The sequence below is a fragment of the Dermochelys coriacea genome, chromosome 26 (genome assembly GCF_009764565.3).
Source record: "Dermochelys coriacea isolate rDerCor1 chromosome 26, rDerCor1.pri.v4, whole genome shotgun sequence".
In the NCBI taxonomy this organism is placed as follows: domain Eukaryota; kingdom Metazoa; phylum Chordata; order Testudines; family Dermochelyidae; genus Dermochelys; species Dermochelys coriacea.
In genome coordinates, this window is record NC_050093.1 from 937450 (window position 1) to 958254 (window position 20805).

A 20805-nucleotide genomic window follows, 5' to 3' on the forward strand; every position below is an offset into this window, starting at 1 on the left:
AGCTGTGCCAACTTACCCCAATGGAGGATGTGGCCCAGTATCAAATGCTGGGAAGACTATATCATTAGTGTGAAAATGCCTAAAAAGGGAAAACTATGGAGCTCCTTTTAAGGCACAAGTTTCATTTTCATGTAATATGGCCCAATATGTGTCTACAGGAATAATTAATTGAAATAGACAAAGGAAGAGGTACTAGTTGAGATTTTTCAAAGCAGTGCAGGGATTTGGTTTCGCAGCAGGACATTCCATATCATTTTCAGTTTTGTTCCTTTGAAGGAAATTACTATCTCCCTTCAATAACTAATAGACATACTGTAGATTATGAATTTCTAAGCTTCAAGTAAAACCTCTGCTTTCTCAGATTCTTCATGTGCTACACGGGGAGAGCCAGTGTGGCTCACAATACCATAAATATGATTCATAGACTGACTCACTACCCTCTGCTGAACATGTGCACTGAAGAATAAACTGGGACAGTAATATGGAAGTGCTTGCTACCTTGAACTGTGCTGAACTCACGTGTGGATGGGAACATTTAGTAGCAGTAAATAAATCAACTGTGGAATGTTTTATTCCTGTAGTTATTGTCTAGGGGAGTTAGAAATGGAGGAGTTTAAGGTACCTACTGGTCCATACTGTGTTTCTGAAAATGTTCTGCTGTTCTGAACTCCATGACATATTTTGGATTTGCAGATAATCTAGTATCAGTAAATCATGCATTAATGGACAGTGCAATTTATAGGAGAGAAGGAAATGTAAACGTGTGTACACAGATGCACACGGACTTCTGTGAGAGAGGAAGAGAGGGCACCTTGTTGCTAGTATTGGACATTTTGAGGGGTACTTTTTCCTATTTTCAGTGATCACACTTTTCGTTTTGGAGGAGAAAATGCCATGCCCCTCCTGAATGTACAGCTAATGGACCCAGTTCTGCAGCTTCAGTAGCCCCAGAAGGATTCCCCTGCCTCAGAGAAGGCTCCAGAAATACAGAGCCATTGTGGTAGTGCCTCCACCAGCCCTTTGCTGGCTCCTGGTGCAGGAGAAAAGGGGATATTATTGGCCCATTCTTCAATCCAGGTGACTCCTCCCACTTCCAGCTGGTGTATGTTAGAGTGGGCTAAAGGCTGCTCCACCTGGATTTTGGGATTGGGATGGTGTCCATTCTCTCTGAGAGTGGGAAGCAGTGCTTTGCTCATTTCGCTGGACTTGCACTGAGCATAGCATAGCTGGCCAGGAGAATCTGGTCCAATATTGACTTAAACTTCCATATACCATCAATCTGCCCAGTTCATTTAAAAGCTCACTTCTGGCCATCTTCTAGCAATCTACTAACAGAAATGTTATCAGAGATTTCATCTGAAAAACGTGTGCAGTCAGGACCATGCTGTTAAGCAAAGCCTATACACTCTTAGGATAAGACCCTGCTCCAAGCCTCCTCCAGTCACATGATCATTTTACTGTTCAATTCCCTTATTTTGGTTGGGTAAAATTGCACTGTTATTGCTATTAAACATAGTTTTTGTTGCGATTCTTTCTCTTGTGAAATTAGTATTTCACAATCTTCTGAACGGAAAAGAGATGACATTTGTTTAACATTAGTGGCTGCTCACACATGAGGTATGTTATTCACTATTCATTATTCTCTCAGGCATTCAGCAATCATGTAATTTCAAATGATTTCACATCATTTTCTACATGTCAGAGGCTTGACATGCTATTTGATAAGCATGACATATGATCATAACACCCTAAGGGTCTAATCACAAACAGAAATTCCTTATTTGCTAATCATAACTTTCAGTTCCTGTCTGTGACTTCCATTTATAGACTCAATCCAGTGGGGAACAGACCTGTTTAGCTGGTATAATAATTGCAGAACATCATTTGAATCCACATCACAATCAGAACAGAGGGGTTGATTTTAGGAGTTATTGGAAAAGGATACAGGGCTTGGTTCTGATCTTAAAACCGTATTAATGCCAGTGTAATTTAGCGTCTGTGGAATTATTCCTGATTTAGGCTCGTTCAGAGAAATTGAGACTCAAGCCCATTCCAGTAAGTCTGCGTTCTGTTTTGGTTGGAGCTGCTCTTGAATCAAAACCTCAGATCTCCTGACACTTGACACATCTTTGGGGAGATTGGGTGTGAATCCAGATTCTAACTTTGTATCATCCACAGTTAGTTTTTGTGTAACAAACAAAATTAATATTATTAATACATCAGAATTACCATTATTAATACAATGAATCAGTTTTTCAAAAGCACCCAAGTTATTTAATCTCCTAAATCCCCAATTTCAAAAGTGACTTAGTGTCTTAAGATCCCTAGTCCTAGTAACTTTCAGTGGGTCTTGGCCTCCGAAGTCATTTAGGGGCTTTTGAAAATTGTACCTATTCTGTATTTACAAAAAAGAAAAGGAGTACTTGTGGCACCTTAGAGACTAACAAATTTATTTGAGCATAAGCTTTCGTGAGCTACAGCTCACTTCATCGGATGCTCACGAAAGCTTATGCTCAAATAAATTTGTTAGTCTCTAAGGTGCCACAAGTACTCCTTTTCTTTTTTGCAAATACAGACTAACACGGCTGCTACTCTGAAACCTGTTGTTTTGTATTTAGACACCTGAGTTATTGCATTTGTCCTCCCACCTTCACCTCCTTGTTGGGTAGTGTGACAAAGTTCCTGCTCTACCTTGGTGGGTCTTGTGCTTATTGGCGGATTTGCTCACCTTGGAGCTTCACGGCAGCCCTCAGCTTGGCCGTTTTTCTGAACCCACAGTCCAGGTCGACTCCTCCTGTGTCTGACCAGGAGTTGGGAGGTTTGGGGGGAACCCAGGCCCGCCCTCTACTCTGGGTTCCAGCCCAGGGCCCTGTGGATTGCAACTGTCTAGAGAGCCTCCTGGCTACAGCTACAACTCCCTGGGCTACTTCCCCATGGCCTCCTCCCAACACCTTCTTTATCCTCACCATAGGACCTTCCTCCTGGTGTCTGATAATCCTTGTACTCCTCAGTCCTCCAACAGTCCACGTTCTCACTCTCAGCTCTTAGTGCCTCTTGCTCCCAGCTCCTCACACGTGCACCACAAACTGAAGTGAGCTCCTTTTTAAACCCAGTTGCCCTGATTAGCCTGCCTTAATTGATTCTAGCAGCTTCTTGATTGGCTGCAGGTGTTCTAATCAGCCTGTCTTAATTGTCTCCAGAAGGTTCCTGATTGTTCTGGAACCTTCCCTGTTACCTTACCCAGGGAAAAGGGACCTACTTAACCTGGGGCTAATATATCTGCCTTCTATTACTCTCCTGTAGCCATCTGGCCCGACCCTGTCACAGTAGTTACATGGCTAGGTACAGTTAGTTTTGTGGTCACATGTCTCTCCTGCAGGAGGAAATGGTGCCCATAATAAATTAGAATTTGGCAATTGTTTGTATGTTGTTTGATGTTTGCCGGGGCAGGTGTTTTGTCCCAATTTGTCAGTCCCTGTCCAGAACAAGCACAGAGTTTAATTCCTGCATAACTTGCAGGGTGGACCTCAGCAAGAGCTTTCGGCCCTGTTTACACTTGCAGCTTCTTGTGCTACATTCAGTGAAGTGGAATAGCTGCGAAGAGTTCAAGGATTTCAAAGCCACTTTTTGGAAATGCCCATAGCGCACGCATGAGCTTGAAATAAAAATGAGGCAAAATGTTTTTCTCTTCCGAAGTCCAGGAAGGAAATTTACAGAATTAAAATTTGCTCCCTTCTAGCACCCCCATTGGGCCTTGCTATCCCCAATATACACATAGTACTGCAGAGATTGTTTTCTCATACTACAAGAAGTTTCAAAATTTTAAATACGTTTCCTGTCCCAATTTGGGACAAAAGGTCAATCTCAAAATTTTCACAAACTGAAAATCCAGAAAAACTTCAGATTGGGTCAATTCAAACAGTAATTTTAAAATATTTTGTTTTAGATTTTGACCTTCTTAAATTTAAGTATAAATTAAATTAGCTTAATTTCTAAACAGTCATTTTGACCTGAAAAAATATTATTTTTCCTTTTGAAAATGTTGAAATGGGACGTTGCAACAATTCCAAATGTTTCATTTCAAAAATGTTTCAAAACAGAAAAATCATCAAAACCAACACTTTCTCACAAGGGAATCAGCATTTTTGATGAAAACAATATTTTGATAAAAAATTCCCAACCAAGTGTACCAGATACTGCTAGAAATTAAGCCAACAGCAGCCATCCTAGTAAATTAGATTAATCTTTTGTTGCTGAAAATGTCAGAATCCACTTATAACATGTTTTCTTCACTGATGTTGTATTAACAAAGTCTTTCAAAAGAAGAGAATTGTTTATAAATTCCCTTCTCAGACCTCATGCTCTAGAACATGAAAAAAAGTGCTGCAGGCATGATATGTATGTATGCATGGATAGAAAAAAGGCCCATTCTTGATTATAACCCCACTCTTTCTACAGACATTCCCAGCTCTGTAAAATCACTGGAATGTAGGACTTTCCATAATGGATCAGATCACTGACCTGCCTGCTAAGTCTAGTATTTTGCCTGTGGGAGTGGCAAACACTTCATGCTTCAGAGGGAGATGGCCTCCGAAGTCATTTAGGGGCTTTTGAAAATTGTACCTATTCTGTATTTAGACACCTGAGTTATCTGTCACTCTCCATAATTCACTGGACCAGCTGAGTGTTGCTATACTTGGGGGGGGGAAAGGACTCCTTCGTGACCCCAGCAGTGATCAGTTTATGCCCTGAAACATGAGACTTTACAGCTGAGATCCTACTATGCATAACTAATAAGTGTTGAGCTATTGGGCATAAAATCACCCAGTCTTTGCAGGAATTACACTGAATGCATAACAGTCCAGTGAGTACAAAGCAGCACTGCAGGGACTGCAACATCTTTCCTAGGAATGACATGTCAGAGCTGCTACAGTAGTGGCAAAGGCAGCAAAACACTTGTGTTTGGATCAGTGACTCAGCTAATACTGCATTGTGCTGCGGTGTGGGCTAGTGCTGCCCTCAGACTGTGAAGTTGGCAAAAGAATGCTGGTGATGGCCTGAGCCCTTTGGAGACACATCCACCCTGCTGTTGTGGCACTCGCACTGCTCTTGCTCATGAGGATTTCTTAGCTGCTGGTTGTCCATGCAGGAGGGTGGCAGTCTCAGCGGTCTGGTTTGCGGGACTCTAGCCTTTGTCCCAGGATGAAATCCCTGTTCGAGAAGTTCAAAGAAACTTTTGGAGGCAGAAGGATAGCTCTGAATCTAGGTTGCATGTACATTACCAGTCCTGATTCTTCAGCCCCTTCCAGTAGGAAGTGAGAGCCTCATGGACTCAGTTTCCCCTAGGCAAGGAGAAGTGAAGCCAAGTGATTTATTCTATTTAGATACTTGAGGCTGTCAGCCTAGTATAGTATCTGTGACTAAAAGCCATCAGACAAATCCTCTGAAGAGTGCTGCCAGCGCAGATAAGGAAAAGCACCCTTCCACCCCTGTGTCTGCACTTCTGCATCTAATAAGGAAAAGCTGTGTCAGGTTCGGCTTATGCCACTCTCCAAGGCTCTTTGTGTGGCTTGATTGAAGCCTACTATTGTTCTGTGTAAACTAAAGAGTTCATGTCCTACTTCCTAACAGGAAAGTGCAGAATCTTTCACTGGGTTTTAGGGATATACATCATTTACTTTGACTTCTAAATAGTTACGTGTCTGGCTAATGGGCCACGTTCATTTTATCTGGCTTCTTCTTCAGAGATGCAAATTCAGCATCAGCGTTAATGCACTAGCCTGATGCGATGGAAGGGATTTAAGACTGTTTGTTTGTTCTACAAAATGTGCCCCAACTCTCAGAATAATGGTGTAGCCAGAAAATGGTTTTTCTTTTTCACAATTTTTTTTTATTAAAGGCTGACTGCAGGACCTTTTCCTCCATGTTAGCTGGGAAGCTAACGGTGTCTTCTGTTAGACAGGAAAAGAGATGAAGGTAGACCTCTGGATTGTAACGTGCTTTAATCAGTGCAAAATTGCCCAGCTTACTCTCTCTCATATTTTTGTATTTGTCAATATGCTTGCAGACTGTACTCTCCCATGCTCTCCATTCCCTATAGGTTCTATTTTCTCAGTATTCACTGGATGGCAAACTCGTTTCCTTTTCAAGTGATCCCAGGTGGCTTCCAACATCATGTTTTAAATATTAATTCTGTTTTGACTACACTGGGAACCTAATGTCTGATGCATTTTATAGTATTGGAGTGAGCAATGTAGCTTGAAGTACAAAATTCCAGCAATCTTGATTTTCTGATAATGGTTATAATAAAATGTATATTGCTAAATATGAACCTGTATTTGGAAAAATAAATGGAGCTATAGCTCTGGACTAACGAGATTTATAGAAAGCTAAAGCATCAACTTTTTGGGGTTTTTTTGTTTTTGTTTTGGCCAAGTGTTTATTCTGAAACTTTGAAGTCTTATTTTCTTTTCCAAAGTAATAAATAAACAAACGCATAAAAAGCCTCCTTAATGGCATTATTTCTCTATTCTCTGTGCTCAACTCTAATCTGAGGTATGTGGGATCATGACTGCATAGCACTGGAAATCGGATGCTTTGCCTGAGCAGAGGAAGCTTTTCATGTTGTTCGGGAATGGATGTTCACATGTCTCAGATTAGAATCCAGCCCAGTGTCTGCCTAAAGTGTCCCACACAGGTCTCGTATGTGCCAGCTTGATCTCTTCATAAGCGCCAGTTCTGATAGTCAGCAAGTCCAAAAAAGCTAATGCTGTCATCTGACTGCCTTTTCTACCTTGCGACAAGCTTCAAACCTTTGTAATATTCTTTCCATGAGCAATACAAGAACATGGATTTTTGTTTTTCCCCTAATGATTTGCTGCATTTGAATGATTTTTTCAGCCCTGGTTATTTTTAGCCATATGTGAAATAGCATACCAGTTTTTCTGCGTGTATGAGGACTTTATCTGTCTGAGCAGGTTATCTTCCTGCAAACTTGAGAGAAGATTTCTGTCGCTCGAATTACCTATATGTTGCAGCGGGTGCCTCCAGAGGTTGGTGTGCGGCCTTAGCACCGCTAGTGGTTTATCCTGTCTTCCAGTTATGACCCAGAATAACTAAGGAAAGGAAATGAGAGGAGATTGGGGGAGAGTGAGGCAGGTCCCATTCCATGCATTGAATTGGAAAACATACCATGGAAGAGAGAAATTAAAAGCACTTTCCTCCCCCTTAATGAGGCGTTTATTTGGCATGTTGGCATCCTTCCACCTTGCTCGCTACTAAGTTTTGAGTTCTTTGCTGCAAGCAAATAAAGGTTTTTCTGGATTTGAGTCAGTATGCTATCTAGGTCTTCATGTAGGGAAAAAGGCCTTCCAGGACAAATACGATGGAAAACCTGAAAAAGTCTTGTCATGATGCATGTGAGATGGGTGGATATGCGCCAGTATGGGAAGCTATGGTTGTGGCCCTGGTTTTACTGCGTCAGTAAGGATCCACATGATTATGTTAAGTTGAGAATTGACAAGTGATGTGTTGGAGCTATGTGCCTAAACAGGTGAGCAGTATTCTGTAATAGAGTGCACAAAAGCCAGTGAAGAGGTCCATAGAGTTTTGCATCAGCTCCCCATGTCAAGGATAGGAAGCTAGGATTGGTGCTAGGACTTCACTTAGTGGTCGGTAACGACAACCTTATTGTAGTCTTTCCTGTTATGTGCTAAGGCACAATCAATGTTGTCAGACTGGCATGCAAATCGTGCTCAGCGATGTCCCTGATTGAACTGCAATGGAAACAGCTAACACTTTTATATCCTTTTATGGTTCCACTGTTTATAAATATAATAACGAGTATAAAGTTTGGAATCTTCCTGTCCAACATATGAGACTATTCAACAATAGTGAATGGAAGCTGCTGCATTAGGTATATTGAGTTCAGTTTGGCAGTTTTAAACTTTCCCCAAACTGCACCAAACATAAAGCAAATTGCTTTCTGCTCCATCAGGTCATGTTTCACCAGTTTTGCTTCTCATTTGGCATTTTTTCTCACTGATCTCTCTTGTTCCTCCTATAAAGTAGGTGGCCACTGCATGGGCAAAGGCCATGCAGAGAAATTGACGGGTCTTTGAAAGGGTTTTTATGGGCAATTTAATTATGGGTTCTGCTTATTGCTAGCAATGAGCTGAAACTATGTCAAAATCCTTTCACTTTGAAGGCTGGTCCAGTTTTATGTTTCACTGTGTGAGTTGTGTGTCTTTTCCTTTGCTATGTCCTGTGAATACTTTAAATGGAGAGAGTGAGCTGATAATTTAATATAAAGACTTTATCTTGTCGGTATTTATAACCTTAACTTCTATGTACTTTTGTACAATGACAAATTAGCTGCCTATACATCTCACTTGGTATGATACCAGACCTAGATACTAAAAAAGGAAATGAGATTTCTATAAAGCATGAAATCGGGCAGAATTGTCTCTCTAACCCACTGTTACCAATTCCTTATTTATTTTATCTTTGAGGGAATAGGTTGTTTCCCAATGAGAATGCTTAGCACAGTTCTGGGAAATTATTTAACCCTGCCCATAAGGTCTGCAAAAAGAGCCTCAGCTGAGGTCTTGCGAAAGGTACACACAATTCTCAAACACAATTTAGGAAACTGCTCAGTAGGGTCCAGCATCCCAGAAGAACAGCCAAACAGCTCCGGATGGGACTGCTGTGCCAATGTGCCAAGAGGTCTAGGCTGCTGGGAGTGAAAACTTCCCAATTCAAGTATTTAAAAGTTCAGGCTGACTAACAACCAACACCACCAGACGCCACAGTGCAACAGAAACAGTACAGCTCTCCATGTGCTCCCTGGACACCCGTCTGTTCTGGTCTTTCCTTTGGATTTCTCTGACTGGCAAGCAGTAAAAACCCTGATTTTTTTTTTTAAATAGAAAAAATGGGGACATAAATTCAGAGACGGTCTTGAATTTCTTGTGCTGGGAAAATGGAATTCTATAGCTAGCACCTTGGAACAGAGACCATTCAGCTTCCTCATGGAGGAGGAATGCAAAGGCGCAAGGAGAGATGATGGGATACTGCCTCAAAAAGGCAATTACAACAGTGATTCTTTAGAATAAAATATGGTGATATTTGGTGTGTCTGGTCTCTAGACTTCAGAATGGAGATGGCTATGCAGGAATGTCATCACTGGAAAACTCTCCCATAGCAACAAAAACCAATAATGATTAGATGCAGATATATCTTGAAAAATTCTGGCAGAGTTGAATTTATTGTGTCCTCGGCCCATAATTTCGCTATATGCAGTACAAGTACTTTTGATTCTATGCTGTCACTTTCATTTAGTGAAAAAGAATTTAACAAGTGTTCCTGTGGAATGTGTTTTAATGTACTTTATGCAGAATGACATTAATAAATAAAGTCATTAATATTTTATTTGCAGGATATAGGCATGTATTCAATTTTATATAAATACATGTCAGGTTTCGTGGAGGGGAACTCTGATGTGTTATGATAGTGCAAAGATAAACACAAGTGCAGAAAGAATACTAATCTTTAAGTTCTTCCTAATTCTAACTCATTACTTCTCACCTGTAGAACTGAAACAAAAACCACTATCAAACTGGGCTCACTTCCCTTCAGAAATTTTGCCTTCTCCACATCCCATCTATTCCAATTGTCTTACCAGTCCTGTGAAGTTCTATGCTGATGCTCCGACGCCTGTGCTTTCTGGCAAAGAGTTAGGGCCGGAAAAGCCAACAGTTTTGAAAACAGGTGGCATGTCTTTTGGCATTTGAGGTTTGCACATCTTGGTAGATTTTAGGTTCAGAGATAAGAGTCCTCCTTTGTCACATGTCAGTATTAGCAGTGCGCTAGTACTTGATGGGGATATTGGTACATTAGAGTTTTGGTTTTTATTAGGATGTCTTGTGCAAAAATGCTCAGATACCCAGGTCAGATAGATAGTCATACTGCCAATTATGCTATGCCATGGCCTTAGCAGCTGGCAGCTCATGGCAGATTTAAAGCAAGAGTTTCAAAAGATCCCAGCTTCCATTTAGGCACCAAAATGAGAGACAGATCTTCAGAAAAGCTCAGTATCCATCATACACCTGATAAGTGCTGAGCTCTTTTGAAATCTAGCCATTAACATTCTGCATGAACCTAAGCATAAAAGTCAGCTGATGTCTGAAGGCACCTAATGCTGAATTTGTGGCAGTTAATGACACCTTCTATCTTTAAGCAGATATATGTCTGTAAATAATTTAAACCAAATGTGACCCCTGTGTAAAGCTCGCTGAAAAATGCAACTTTTCTTCCATAAAATACTTTGAACAAAACAATTTCGTTACAATTTTTTTTGTGGAAAACAGATTTTTCAACAAAAAAATTGGACGTGAAATGAAAAATTTTTTTTAGCCTTGGTGTTCGAGCCGCACTTCTTAGATCCAGCTCAGTGCATAGAGTAAAAATCAAAGGATCAGGATCAGCCTTGACTGGGATTTCCTCGCCACTGTCAGTTTGGGTCTTAGTATAATAATAATAATATATAATAATATATATAATCTTAGTATTATTTAAACCGAGCTTTTGGGGACTAGCACAAAAACTCCCAACTTGAGCTGCTCTCACTGATGTGAGCACTTCTCTGTTTGAGTGGCAAAAAGGCCTTCCTTGCTAATACTGGATTCTATGTCACTTTGTCCAGACCTCAGTTGATTAGAAGACCTGTATCTTACAACGTCGCCCTTTTAGGCTGGCAGTGTTTATAAGCATAAATCAGCCAGAATATCAATAATTTTGATCTTGTGCCCTGCAGTTCCCATGTTAACTGTTGTCCTTTATTCTCTGTTTTAAGATGTTCCATTTTGTAGATTATCTAGAGCTAATTTTATTTCTTTGCCATATTCCTTTAATTTCACACTTTTTAATATTTTAAATGTGAAAGTCGGTCTGAATACATATTTTAGTTCAGAGATTTTGCAGCCTCTCTCCCCGCTGCAGGAATTGTATTGTTCTCACTTAGCTTCATGGATGCTGTCACAAAAAGGGCTGCTGATACTGTATGCCATGAGTGATGCTTTTTTGCTCTGTTATATTCTAGTCAAGCAAAGAAAGGGTTAATTATCTCCGTGTGTACGCAACCACGCTTTGGTTCCTTATGAAATATATTAAAAAGAGACCAAATAATCAGTATCAGTTAGATTTATTGCTTTAAGTCAATAACAGTGTAGTACAGGAAAAAGGTTCTCTCTGGTACCAGTGTCTGGGAGCCTGTCTCATGCAGCATTGTTACATTCATCTCACACAGAAGGTGTGCTCCCACCGTTACAACCCTAAAGCCATCTTTTTATACCCTACCTGTTTACCGGTAAAAGGTACATGCTGTCATCCGAAACTAGAGTTTAACCAATCAGCTTTCTGCTTTGTTTTGCTGATACCGTGGTGTACCCCTTATCTCTTCATTCTGAATGTCTGCTGCACTCCAGATACCAAGTGTGAAGGCACCTGGTAGGCCTGTACTAGGGTAGAACAATCATATGTCTTGTCCTCTTCCTTTGGGACATTCCAGTAGTGGCCTATGAGAGTAATTCCCTGCCTGTTATGATAAAACCTGACAACTTTCCTATCTATTTAAGCCAAAGCTTACTTCATTTAATGCAAGGTGTTATGGGATATTTAGCATAAGAGAACGGGATAAGTAAAGATACAGGTCAGCTTTTCTGCTTCATGCATGCTAATGTATATATGCTGCAGAGAATACATTTTATTGATATGATTGATATATATAATATAATGTACTAGCCAGCATATATTGGTCAAGAGGCTAAAATGGAATCCCTGTACATTGCTGTGTTCTTGCTGGCTAGAGATGCCTTGGGAACAGACAAAAGATGCAACAGCGCAACTAATATGCTACCATTGAGCCAGATCCTCAGCTGATGTAAAGTGGGGTGCCTCCATTGATTTGTCTATACCAACGTAATTATTGGTACACTATTTCAGTTGAGCTAATTTATTCTAGCTAGGGATTTGGCCCACTGTGCTTAGCTGATTGGGAGAATTGTGTTGTTTCTGAGCTGGTTACACTGATCTTTTTGATCCTTATCATTCCTTGTAAGCCTTTCCCTTGCTTAACAATAGTTTAGCATTTTGTTGAAATCCAGCACGGTGCCTCATGATAGTTTCAGTACATCACTCCTGATTTTAATCTCAAATACCAGCTAGCAAAGAATCCTTTATAATGCATACAGATGCTGACCTAATATCCATTTTTTGAGCTACGTAGCCAGTGCACCTCATCTGGAAGCTCACTCAACATTGATGAGTCTGCAAAAGACTAACAAAGTCTCTAAGGTGCCACAAGTACTCCTTTTCTTTTTGCAGATACAGACTAACACGGCTGCTACTCTGAAACCTGTCATTGATGAGTCTGTTGAAAACTACTTTTTTGCTAATCTAAGATCGTCATACAAATTTGGCTACAAGCTTTTTATGAGTGGCATGAAATTAAAATTGATGAAAATGAACAAAATCCTCAGCCTGTGTTAAAATCTGGTTCAAGTTTGCTGCTTTGGAGAGAGAAAAGTAGAAGTTTCTCCAAGCAATGTATGGCTCACAACTTTATCCACAAGGGCTTTACCATTGGATTCCTTAGTTTTTGGCAAAAAACAGAGTAAAATTTTAATTTTTGCCTATTAAGGAATGTGCAAATAACTGATATGAAACACTTTCAATATTTGGGTCCGTGCTGTCTGTGTAAACAGTTTCCACTGGATTTTATATGCCATGTTCTTGCAGTATTATTATTAATGAAGATAATCTAAGTGAAGAGACTCAGGAATGGCCACGGTGGAATCTGGAACAAGTTATGGATGTTCAATTGAATTCACCAGGGCATTAAGGCAACTTAAATGGTGCATAGGTTCTGTGCTGGCCCTCTACAGAGGGGTGAATTTCACCTTTGGGTTCCACTTACTGGTTTAGGAAGTTTTACTTTTGACTTTACATAAAAGCATCTGATTGGTCGCGTGCTTGACGTTCTTGAGCACTTGTCCTCCTGCTGTACAACAGAATGTGTTTTCAGTGACAATCAGTAAGCTGATTGCAACCCTTCCCCTTCCTTCCAAAGAGACCATATTTCTCCTCAGCTTTATATAAACAGCACTCTCCTGGAGTCATTGCTCAGATCTTAAAAGTAGCAGAAACCTGTTCAGGAGCACCTGATAATCACAGGAAATAGCTGGATTTATGTGCACAAACAGCCTGAATATGTAATTCATCAGGTTCACAGGAAGTCTTACTCATTACTTCAAGAACAGAAGGAGTAACATATTATAGTCCCGGATGACCTTCCAAAACACTTCCAAGTGTAGAACTTAGACTCCGCATGAGGGTTGGCAGGTGGAGGAACAAATTTGAAAACATAAGTGAGATTCATCTTTACGGAACTAGACTGTAGAATAAATCAAACAGTATCCTTTCCAGCATGACTGCCTGTATCATCGACAAGTACTTGGGAAGCTTTTACAGGAGGATGAGTTATGTGACATCACCGACACTGAATTTTTATGTGTAAAGGTGATGGTTGTCTTGCGCTGCAATTACCTTTGTGCAATGCCACCATGCTAGATGAATGTCTTTAAATTATACAGTTACATGCAAACAAGTGAAAACACTAAATAACAAGGAGTAATGGATCTGGGAATCATTTGGGCATACACAGTAGCAGCTAAATGTACAATATTGCTGCAGACTGAATGTGGCAAAATTCTTGGCTGGATTAAATTTGAAATTAAGGGTTTTTTAAAAAAAAAAATAGAATTGTTATATAGTGAATATTTCTGTACAATAAATTTATCATTATGAGAGATTAGCAAATGAGGGATTACACACTGCTAGGAATGTAAGCAAGTCAAGCCTAAAGCATAGGTAGAGAAGTAGAGTTTGCATTCCTGTCCACTGTCTGCTTCCTCAAGAGGAGAAGCAGAATGGAGTAATAGAGGACACACAAGTATTTGTCCAGGACACTATGTACACTAGCAATGACTCTTAAAGTATCTGGTGAAAATCAAGGCAGGATGAGGCCTCTAAATGATATTTAAGAAGAAGGGAGAATTTTTACATCACTCTCACTTTGTATTAGACCTTGCCATTTCTAGTAAATACATTGGCTTGATTTAAAAATTCCAGCATTGTGGAAAACAAACCTGTTTGTTAGCATTTTAACTAGCATACTAGGCATTGTTATCTGATCAGCATGATGCTGCCCATGAGATGAAGAATTACACTAAAAAGCTGTGCATTTAACACATCTGACTGTGTCTGTAACATCCTAGCAGGATCCCAATAATGGTGCAATCTTGCTCACCCTGTCCAATGTCATTGTTTTTTGGCCAGAATAACCACTTAGGCAATATTTCCAGTTTTAGGAAAGGTCCTCAGTGTGTCATGTCTATTTGTTGGGCTCTTATTATTGTCAGAGACTATCTGGTGCTATAATAAAATCCTGTGTGGTTCCAATATTTGTCTAATCCATAGCTGTAAATCATGTGGTAGAGAAGATATGATCTGCTATGAACCCATATTATCAGGGATACGTTTAAAAAGAATAGGCAGCAGGGTGTGTATAATCACGTCGCTACAGAGAAATAAGTGTACAACAGACTAGAAAGGAGCTTGAGCCACAATGATGTGTATTTGAGAATATCTGTGAAAAATAGAGTGTCTCTGACTTGTGCTAATGTAGACTGAAAAATAGTAAAATTACAAATTGTATTGAAAATTAGGTGCCACAAGATGGCTGAAGACTGTGCAGTAAGAGAAGATAGGGGATATGATTGGTCCAAGTAAATAGTCAGCTAGAGCAGAAAACTTAGAAACTTATCGTTAATTAAACTTTGGTGATGTATGGAGAGGGAGATATTAATAAGGATTTGAATGGTTCTCTAGTAATATGTGCACCATATTGGGGTACTTTAAAGTTGCAAACATCAGAAAGTCCTTATTCACCTGAGTACAGTAGCCTCGTTGATTTTTAAGTTGGCTACTCATCACAGGAGAGAGGTCTACTCCTGTGTGTAACGCACAAGTTTAAAAAAAACAGGCCCTAACTTAATATAGGAGGCGCATTTCCCTCCCAAATGGCTTTAAACATGTTTTACAGTGAATAAGTTATTGGTAAGGGCAGCTTCCAGGCAGAATTTTATAGGAGTAGAAGTATAGTCATTCCGTCACTATGATTATGCAAGCTCCCGAAGAATCTCTCGAGGTCTGAAGATGCTTCTTAGCAACACAGGAATTGCCATAGTGGATCAGTCCATCCATCCATTACTAGTCCCTGTATCCAGTCAACATCTGAGGAAGGGAAGGACTTAGGCTGGTCCAATAAGCAGTGTGTCATTGCTTCTCTTGTTCACTTTTACTTGAGGGTCAGTACTACTCTATTCATTTGCCACACAGTACATGCAAGCAATTATCCCACGTTTAAAGATTGGAGCATTTCTCTCTTCCCATTTTTGCTTGCTTCAAGAGATGGATTTCTAAAAGATTTTTGCGGAGAAATCTGATTTGACATCTTTTGGATCTTACCAATTACCTTCAGCACTTAAACTACAGTCTGTCTCAAAGGAGATAATCATAAAATGAGGCGCAGGACAAGATTGAATGGCTTAGATGGCACAATGCGTGTGTTGTGCTCTTTTGAGTTGTCTGCTGCAGTCACATTAACTCAAATGCTGATTGACTCAGCGTTCTTTACAGCAACTTTTACTAAACTTTCTGACATTGCTGGAGTCACTGGGAAATAAATCTGGACCTTTGGGTTCACCTGTATGCTCTTATGTCCTTGAAACTGTCATTTCATCCAGTGTTGAGGACAAAGATTCACATGCTTGCTGAACTTGCCCCAGACTAATGCAATTATGTAGGCTGGGAAAGCTCTGATTTGTTAACACAGCAAAAGTTATCAAGTTCCTTTTGTAATTTAAATTACCAATGACCAAGGGGCTTCCAGTTAAATGAACAGGCTAAGGGTTCCTTTTTTTGTGCATTTCCATTTTTTAATCAGACTGCAATAAAAGGAAAGCTTGGCTCTTCTGCTTCTTAGCATCTAAATAATTTCTTATTTCCATCTATAGAAGAAGCAATTTAAATAGTCAGATGGAATTCCTGATTATTTTAACCCCTTTAAATATTCTAGAAGGGTCTTCTTGCCTTTGAGAAAGATTGCTTGTTTCAGTTGCCATTCTCTCTGTTTCACCAGTTTTTCACACTTAGATGGTTCTGGGTGATATCGTGAAACAGTGGCATGCTGCCTTTTCAACAAATGGTCATTGAGTTGTAGCAATAAGGAAAGAGGAGAATCGAGTTATATTTGGCCGAAAAGTGTTAACGTTGTCATGTTGACAGCAAATTTATATCTCAGAACTGCCAAAGACTCTGCAGTCATCTTGCTCCCAGTGAAGACAACCACTAGGAGGGTGGTGAAGCACTGGAATGGGTTACCTAGGGAGGTGGTGAAATCTCCTTCCTTAGAGGGTTTTAAGGTCAGGCTTGACAAAGCCCTGGCTGGGATGATTTAATTGGGGATTAGGCCCTGCTTTGAGGGTTGGACTAGTCGATTCTATGATGTACTTCAGTGGGAGACAACAGCAGGCCTGTGGTTTGTATTGTGCACACCTGTACTACCAGGACTCTGGCTAATGGTATGAGTGTGCTGCTTCATGAGTGATAAGGGAGAGAAATTTGTAAACTGAAAGTGAAAAGCTCTGACACTTGCAGCATGAACAAAAGGAGCACGCTTAGTATGAAATTTGCCCAATGACATAATGTCATTAGTTATTTGTTTTTCACCAAGCAAATTGTTTTTTATAGCAGTATATCTAAAAGGTGGTGTGTGTGTGTGTGTGTGTGTGTGTGTGTGTGTGTGTGTGTGTGTGTGTGTGTGTGTGCGTGTGTGTGTGTGCATATATATAATGCTGAAATGAATATGTATATTAATATAAACCAATATACTCTTTCTACAATCAAACATTCTAGCAGGAGGAAAACATGACATCCCAGCTGTAAATCTCAGCATAGGATGAGATGAACTAGGTAAATTAAGAATGCTTTAGGACTATGGAAACTTCTGCATGTTGGTTGACTGATGTGTAGGACAGGATTCTGCTATTAATCATACTCTATAACTTTGACACAGGACTTTTCCTTCTGGGGAAAAAAAGTTTTCAGTGTCCCCAATTAAGAGCTGTAATTGCTGGCAATGCTTTCACCTACACAAGTAATTACAATTCAAAAAGACGGTTAGTATATGCTAAAAGAAAAGGAGTACTTGTGGCACGTTAGAGGCTAACATATTTATTTGAGCATAAGCTTTCGTGAGCTACAGCTCACTTCATCGGATGCATGCTGTAGCTCACGAAAGCTTATGAACAAATAAATTTGTTGGTCTCTAAGGTGCCACAAATCCTCCTTTTCTTTTTGTGGATACAGACTAACACGGCTGCTACTCTGAAATTTAGTATATGCTGTTCAACTAGCAATGGAGCATTAAAACCTTATTACCTTTAATTTAAAGTGTTACCAACTTCCTGTCACTGCAGTCCTGATTCCTGACTAAAAGTTTAAAACCTGGTTTCATTGAATACCCCAGTTTACAAAACGAGGTTCTGAAGAGCATTTGGTGTCAGTAGGGACTATTCAATCTTGTTGTTCCCCCATCACTGTGACAACACTATGTTGGTCTCTTTGCTTCCATTGGCTGTGATGTGGAGAAATAGATACTAATAGCTCTGGAGAGAGTGTTGCGCTATAAATGCAGAACATGGCTTGGTTTTGCTATTGTGCTGGGAGCAAACTTCTGCTACAACTGTTTTTCTGCATATAAAAATAAGGGCTGGCATTAAGGGGTAGCAAGTAGGGCAATTGCTCATGGCCCCATGCCACAGTGGGCCCCATGTAGCTAAGCTTGGACCCCTGGTTGAGAACTGCAGTGGTCATTTGGCAGTGTCAGTGTCGTCTGAGTGTTTTTAAAAATACCATGAATTTCTAATGAAATATCCTTTAAATATTTGTAAAGAAGATCTTCATGTGTTATTAATTTTATATAGACGGAAGTAAGAGGAGAAAAGCTACTTGAGAAATATGGCAAAACGTTAAGTCTAAATTATTACACATGACAGAAATTTTTAATTTTTGAAGTTCAGGATAGAAAGTTGAATCAGTAAAATCTTCTACCTTTGTGTGTTGTGCACTTGGGAGCAAAAATAACCTTATTTCTCAGCATTCATTCAATCTGATTCTGTGGGGGACTTTTCATTCCCACTCTGTTTTTCATATCCTGAGTAAAACCCAAAGCCAACCCTGCCAAATTCATACTCGCATGTCATTCCAGTGTTGAAATTATAGATGATTCAAGTACTTGACATTTGAGTTTGTATTTTATTCCAAATTCAAAAATGGGCCTGTTTTGCCAGATAACAGCCATATTTGAGACTATTTTTGCACAAAAATTGACCCATTTCCAAGTGAAATCATGACCAATTTAAAATCCCATAAGAAATCGCCATGTGTTCAGAAAATTCTATTAATGTTTGAAATATTCCAATTCTCATCCCTACTACTGCTTGTTTTCTAATCTGAAATAATATTCTGTTGTATGTCTACCAACATCATCCCTAGATACCGCAGTGATTAGAAGCCATATAAATAAAATAATAAATACTAGGGAAAATCAGAACATTGTTATGAACATGTAATAGACAAAAATGATTTTTTTTGTTAGAACTGGTGATTTTATAGGGCTCACTGCAGAGTGGGGGGAAAAAGCCCTATATAATTATATATTAGCCATAAATAGATCAAATTTAAGGGTGCCATATATTACATATTCTGACTGAATTACTGCAACTTTTTTAAATTACTTTTTATAGTTTTAAATATTTGAAGTGCATACTTGTATACCTGTGTCTTTGGAGAAAAAATACTGTAGAAAGTCCAGAGAGACTATTACAGGGTTTACAAAGTTCAGCAGTCCATAGCTAAAAATTCCACAACTCTGGCATTTCTAAACAGAGCTCTTCAATTAAGCTTAAAATGTTCTATTCAGACCTTCACACAAATGAACCGCTGCAAAACTGAAATCCAGCCACAGAGTCTTTCCAAACTTTGCAATTTTATTTTCTTGTTCGAGGAATATAAGTGACATTACTGTAGCATTAGCAGTTTGCTATAAAACCATTGTGTAATATCAATAATAATACAGTCTGAGATACCAGGGAAATTATTAGATTGTTAAAATATACAAGTCCTCCTTTTCTTTTTGCAGATACAGACTAACACGGCTGCTACTCTGAAACCTTAAAATATATTTATTAGAGCATAAGCTTTCGTAAGCTACAGCTCACTCGCATCCGATGAAGTGAGCTGTAGCTCATGAAAGCTTATGCTCTAATAAATTTGTTAGTCTCTAAGGTGCCACAAGTACTCCTTTTCTTTTTGTGAATACAGACTAACACGGCTGCTACTCTGAAACCTTAAAATATAGTATTTTTAAAGGGAGGGGAGAGATTAATCCTAGAAAAAGCCCCTCTTACACACAGAATACTGAAGGAGGCCACAAAATAGGGAAATTGTAAGAATGAGGATCTGTAGTTAAGTATTTCATTTATGTAGAATTTTTCTTATAGGAAAAAGAGCTTTAGGATTACCATCTCCTTTTCAAGGATGTCCACAAGGGATACAAGCATTTAATATAATAATCAGTTGCTCCCTGCCTTTTCAATGAAAACATGTTAAATGACTCACATAAATGACTTTCTGTAATGCTTTTTTGAAACCTGTCCGCTGTTTTTCCAAAGAGAAGAATAATGGAGTCGAGTCGTGTATACTTTTTAAAGAGAAAGGAACCTTCCTTCTGGGACACAGGTATGCTAAGAATTATATTCGCAAAAAAGAGAGTACTTGAGCTACAGCTCACTTCATCGAGCTGTAGCTCACGAAAGCTTATGCTCAAATAAATTTGTTAGTCTCTAAGGTGCCACAAGTACTCCTTTTCTTTTTTGTGAATACAGACTAACATGGCTGCTACTCTGAAACCTAAGAATTATATTATGTCTCATCGTCTCCATGCCTAATTTGCTCCTTTCATACAAACTAAAAGGTTTTTTTTCTTTTTTCTTTTCAGCCCTATGTAGGAGTTGAAAGCAAGTAGAGTCCTTTCCTTCTCATAAATCAGTAATAAGGGCTTTGTTAGCCAAATTATGATCTCAGTGACTGTAAGAGTAGCCACTAAGAGTCTGGGGATACTGACCCTTGCCATGTAACAGGGTTGTAAACTTGACCAATGCCAACTGACTGGTACCATGAAGTAAAGAGCACTTTCTTGCCAGTACTCCTGCGTGTGGTTCCTTTACTGCAACACTTGAGTGGCCCAGGTTCCTTCAGAAGCTTTGCACAGGTTGAAACTGCTTATACCATAGGAAACAATGTTGTTGACATCGATGCACAAGAGGGAGCAGGATCCAGCTCAGTTTCCTACCTATGTTGACTGAGCACCTGAGTCAGACTGGACTCTATGCACTGGGAGCAGATCTGTTGAGTAAGAAGATGACATTATTACCCAGTAACTATTCAGAGCAGTCCCAGGCTTTAAAGGAAAAGCACCTCAGCACTGCAGGCCAAAGAAGGTGAGAAATTCCTTCTTGCTGCTGGGCAGTGGTCGGCATTACTATAGGAGCATGAATCTCTCCTTTCTGTGCTCCTGTCTCCAGTCTTCCTTCTGGCTGTAAGGGTGGATAGTAGCCAGACCCC

The 20805-nt window shown here is 39.6% G+C and overlaps 1 protein-coding gene across 15 annotated transcripts in view; it reads left to right on the top strand.

Annotated features, from left to right (window-relative positions):
• The window catches only part of ZMAT4 (zinc finger matrin-type 4), a 208860-nt gene that overhangs the window by 167231 nt on the left and 20824 nt on the right, over nucleotides 1-20805 (top strand). The window contains exon 8 of one of the 15 annotated variants that reach the window (XM_043503119.1): nucleotides 20180-20725. The exons of the other annotated variants lie outside the window; for them this stretch is intronic. Within the exon in view, the coding sequence (XP_043359054.1) occupies nucleotides 20180-20196 (17 nt within the window). The 3' untranslated portion in view covers nucleotides 20197-20725. Of the gene's footprint in view, nucleotides 1-20179; nucleotides 20726-20805 lie in introns of those variants that run through there. 15 annotated transcript variants of the gene reach the window in all.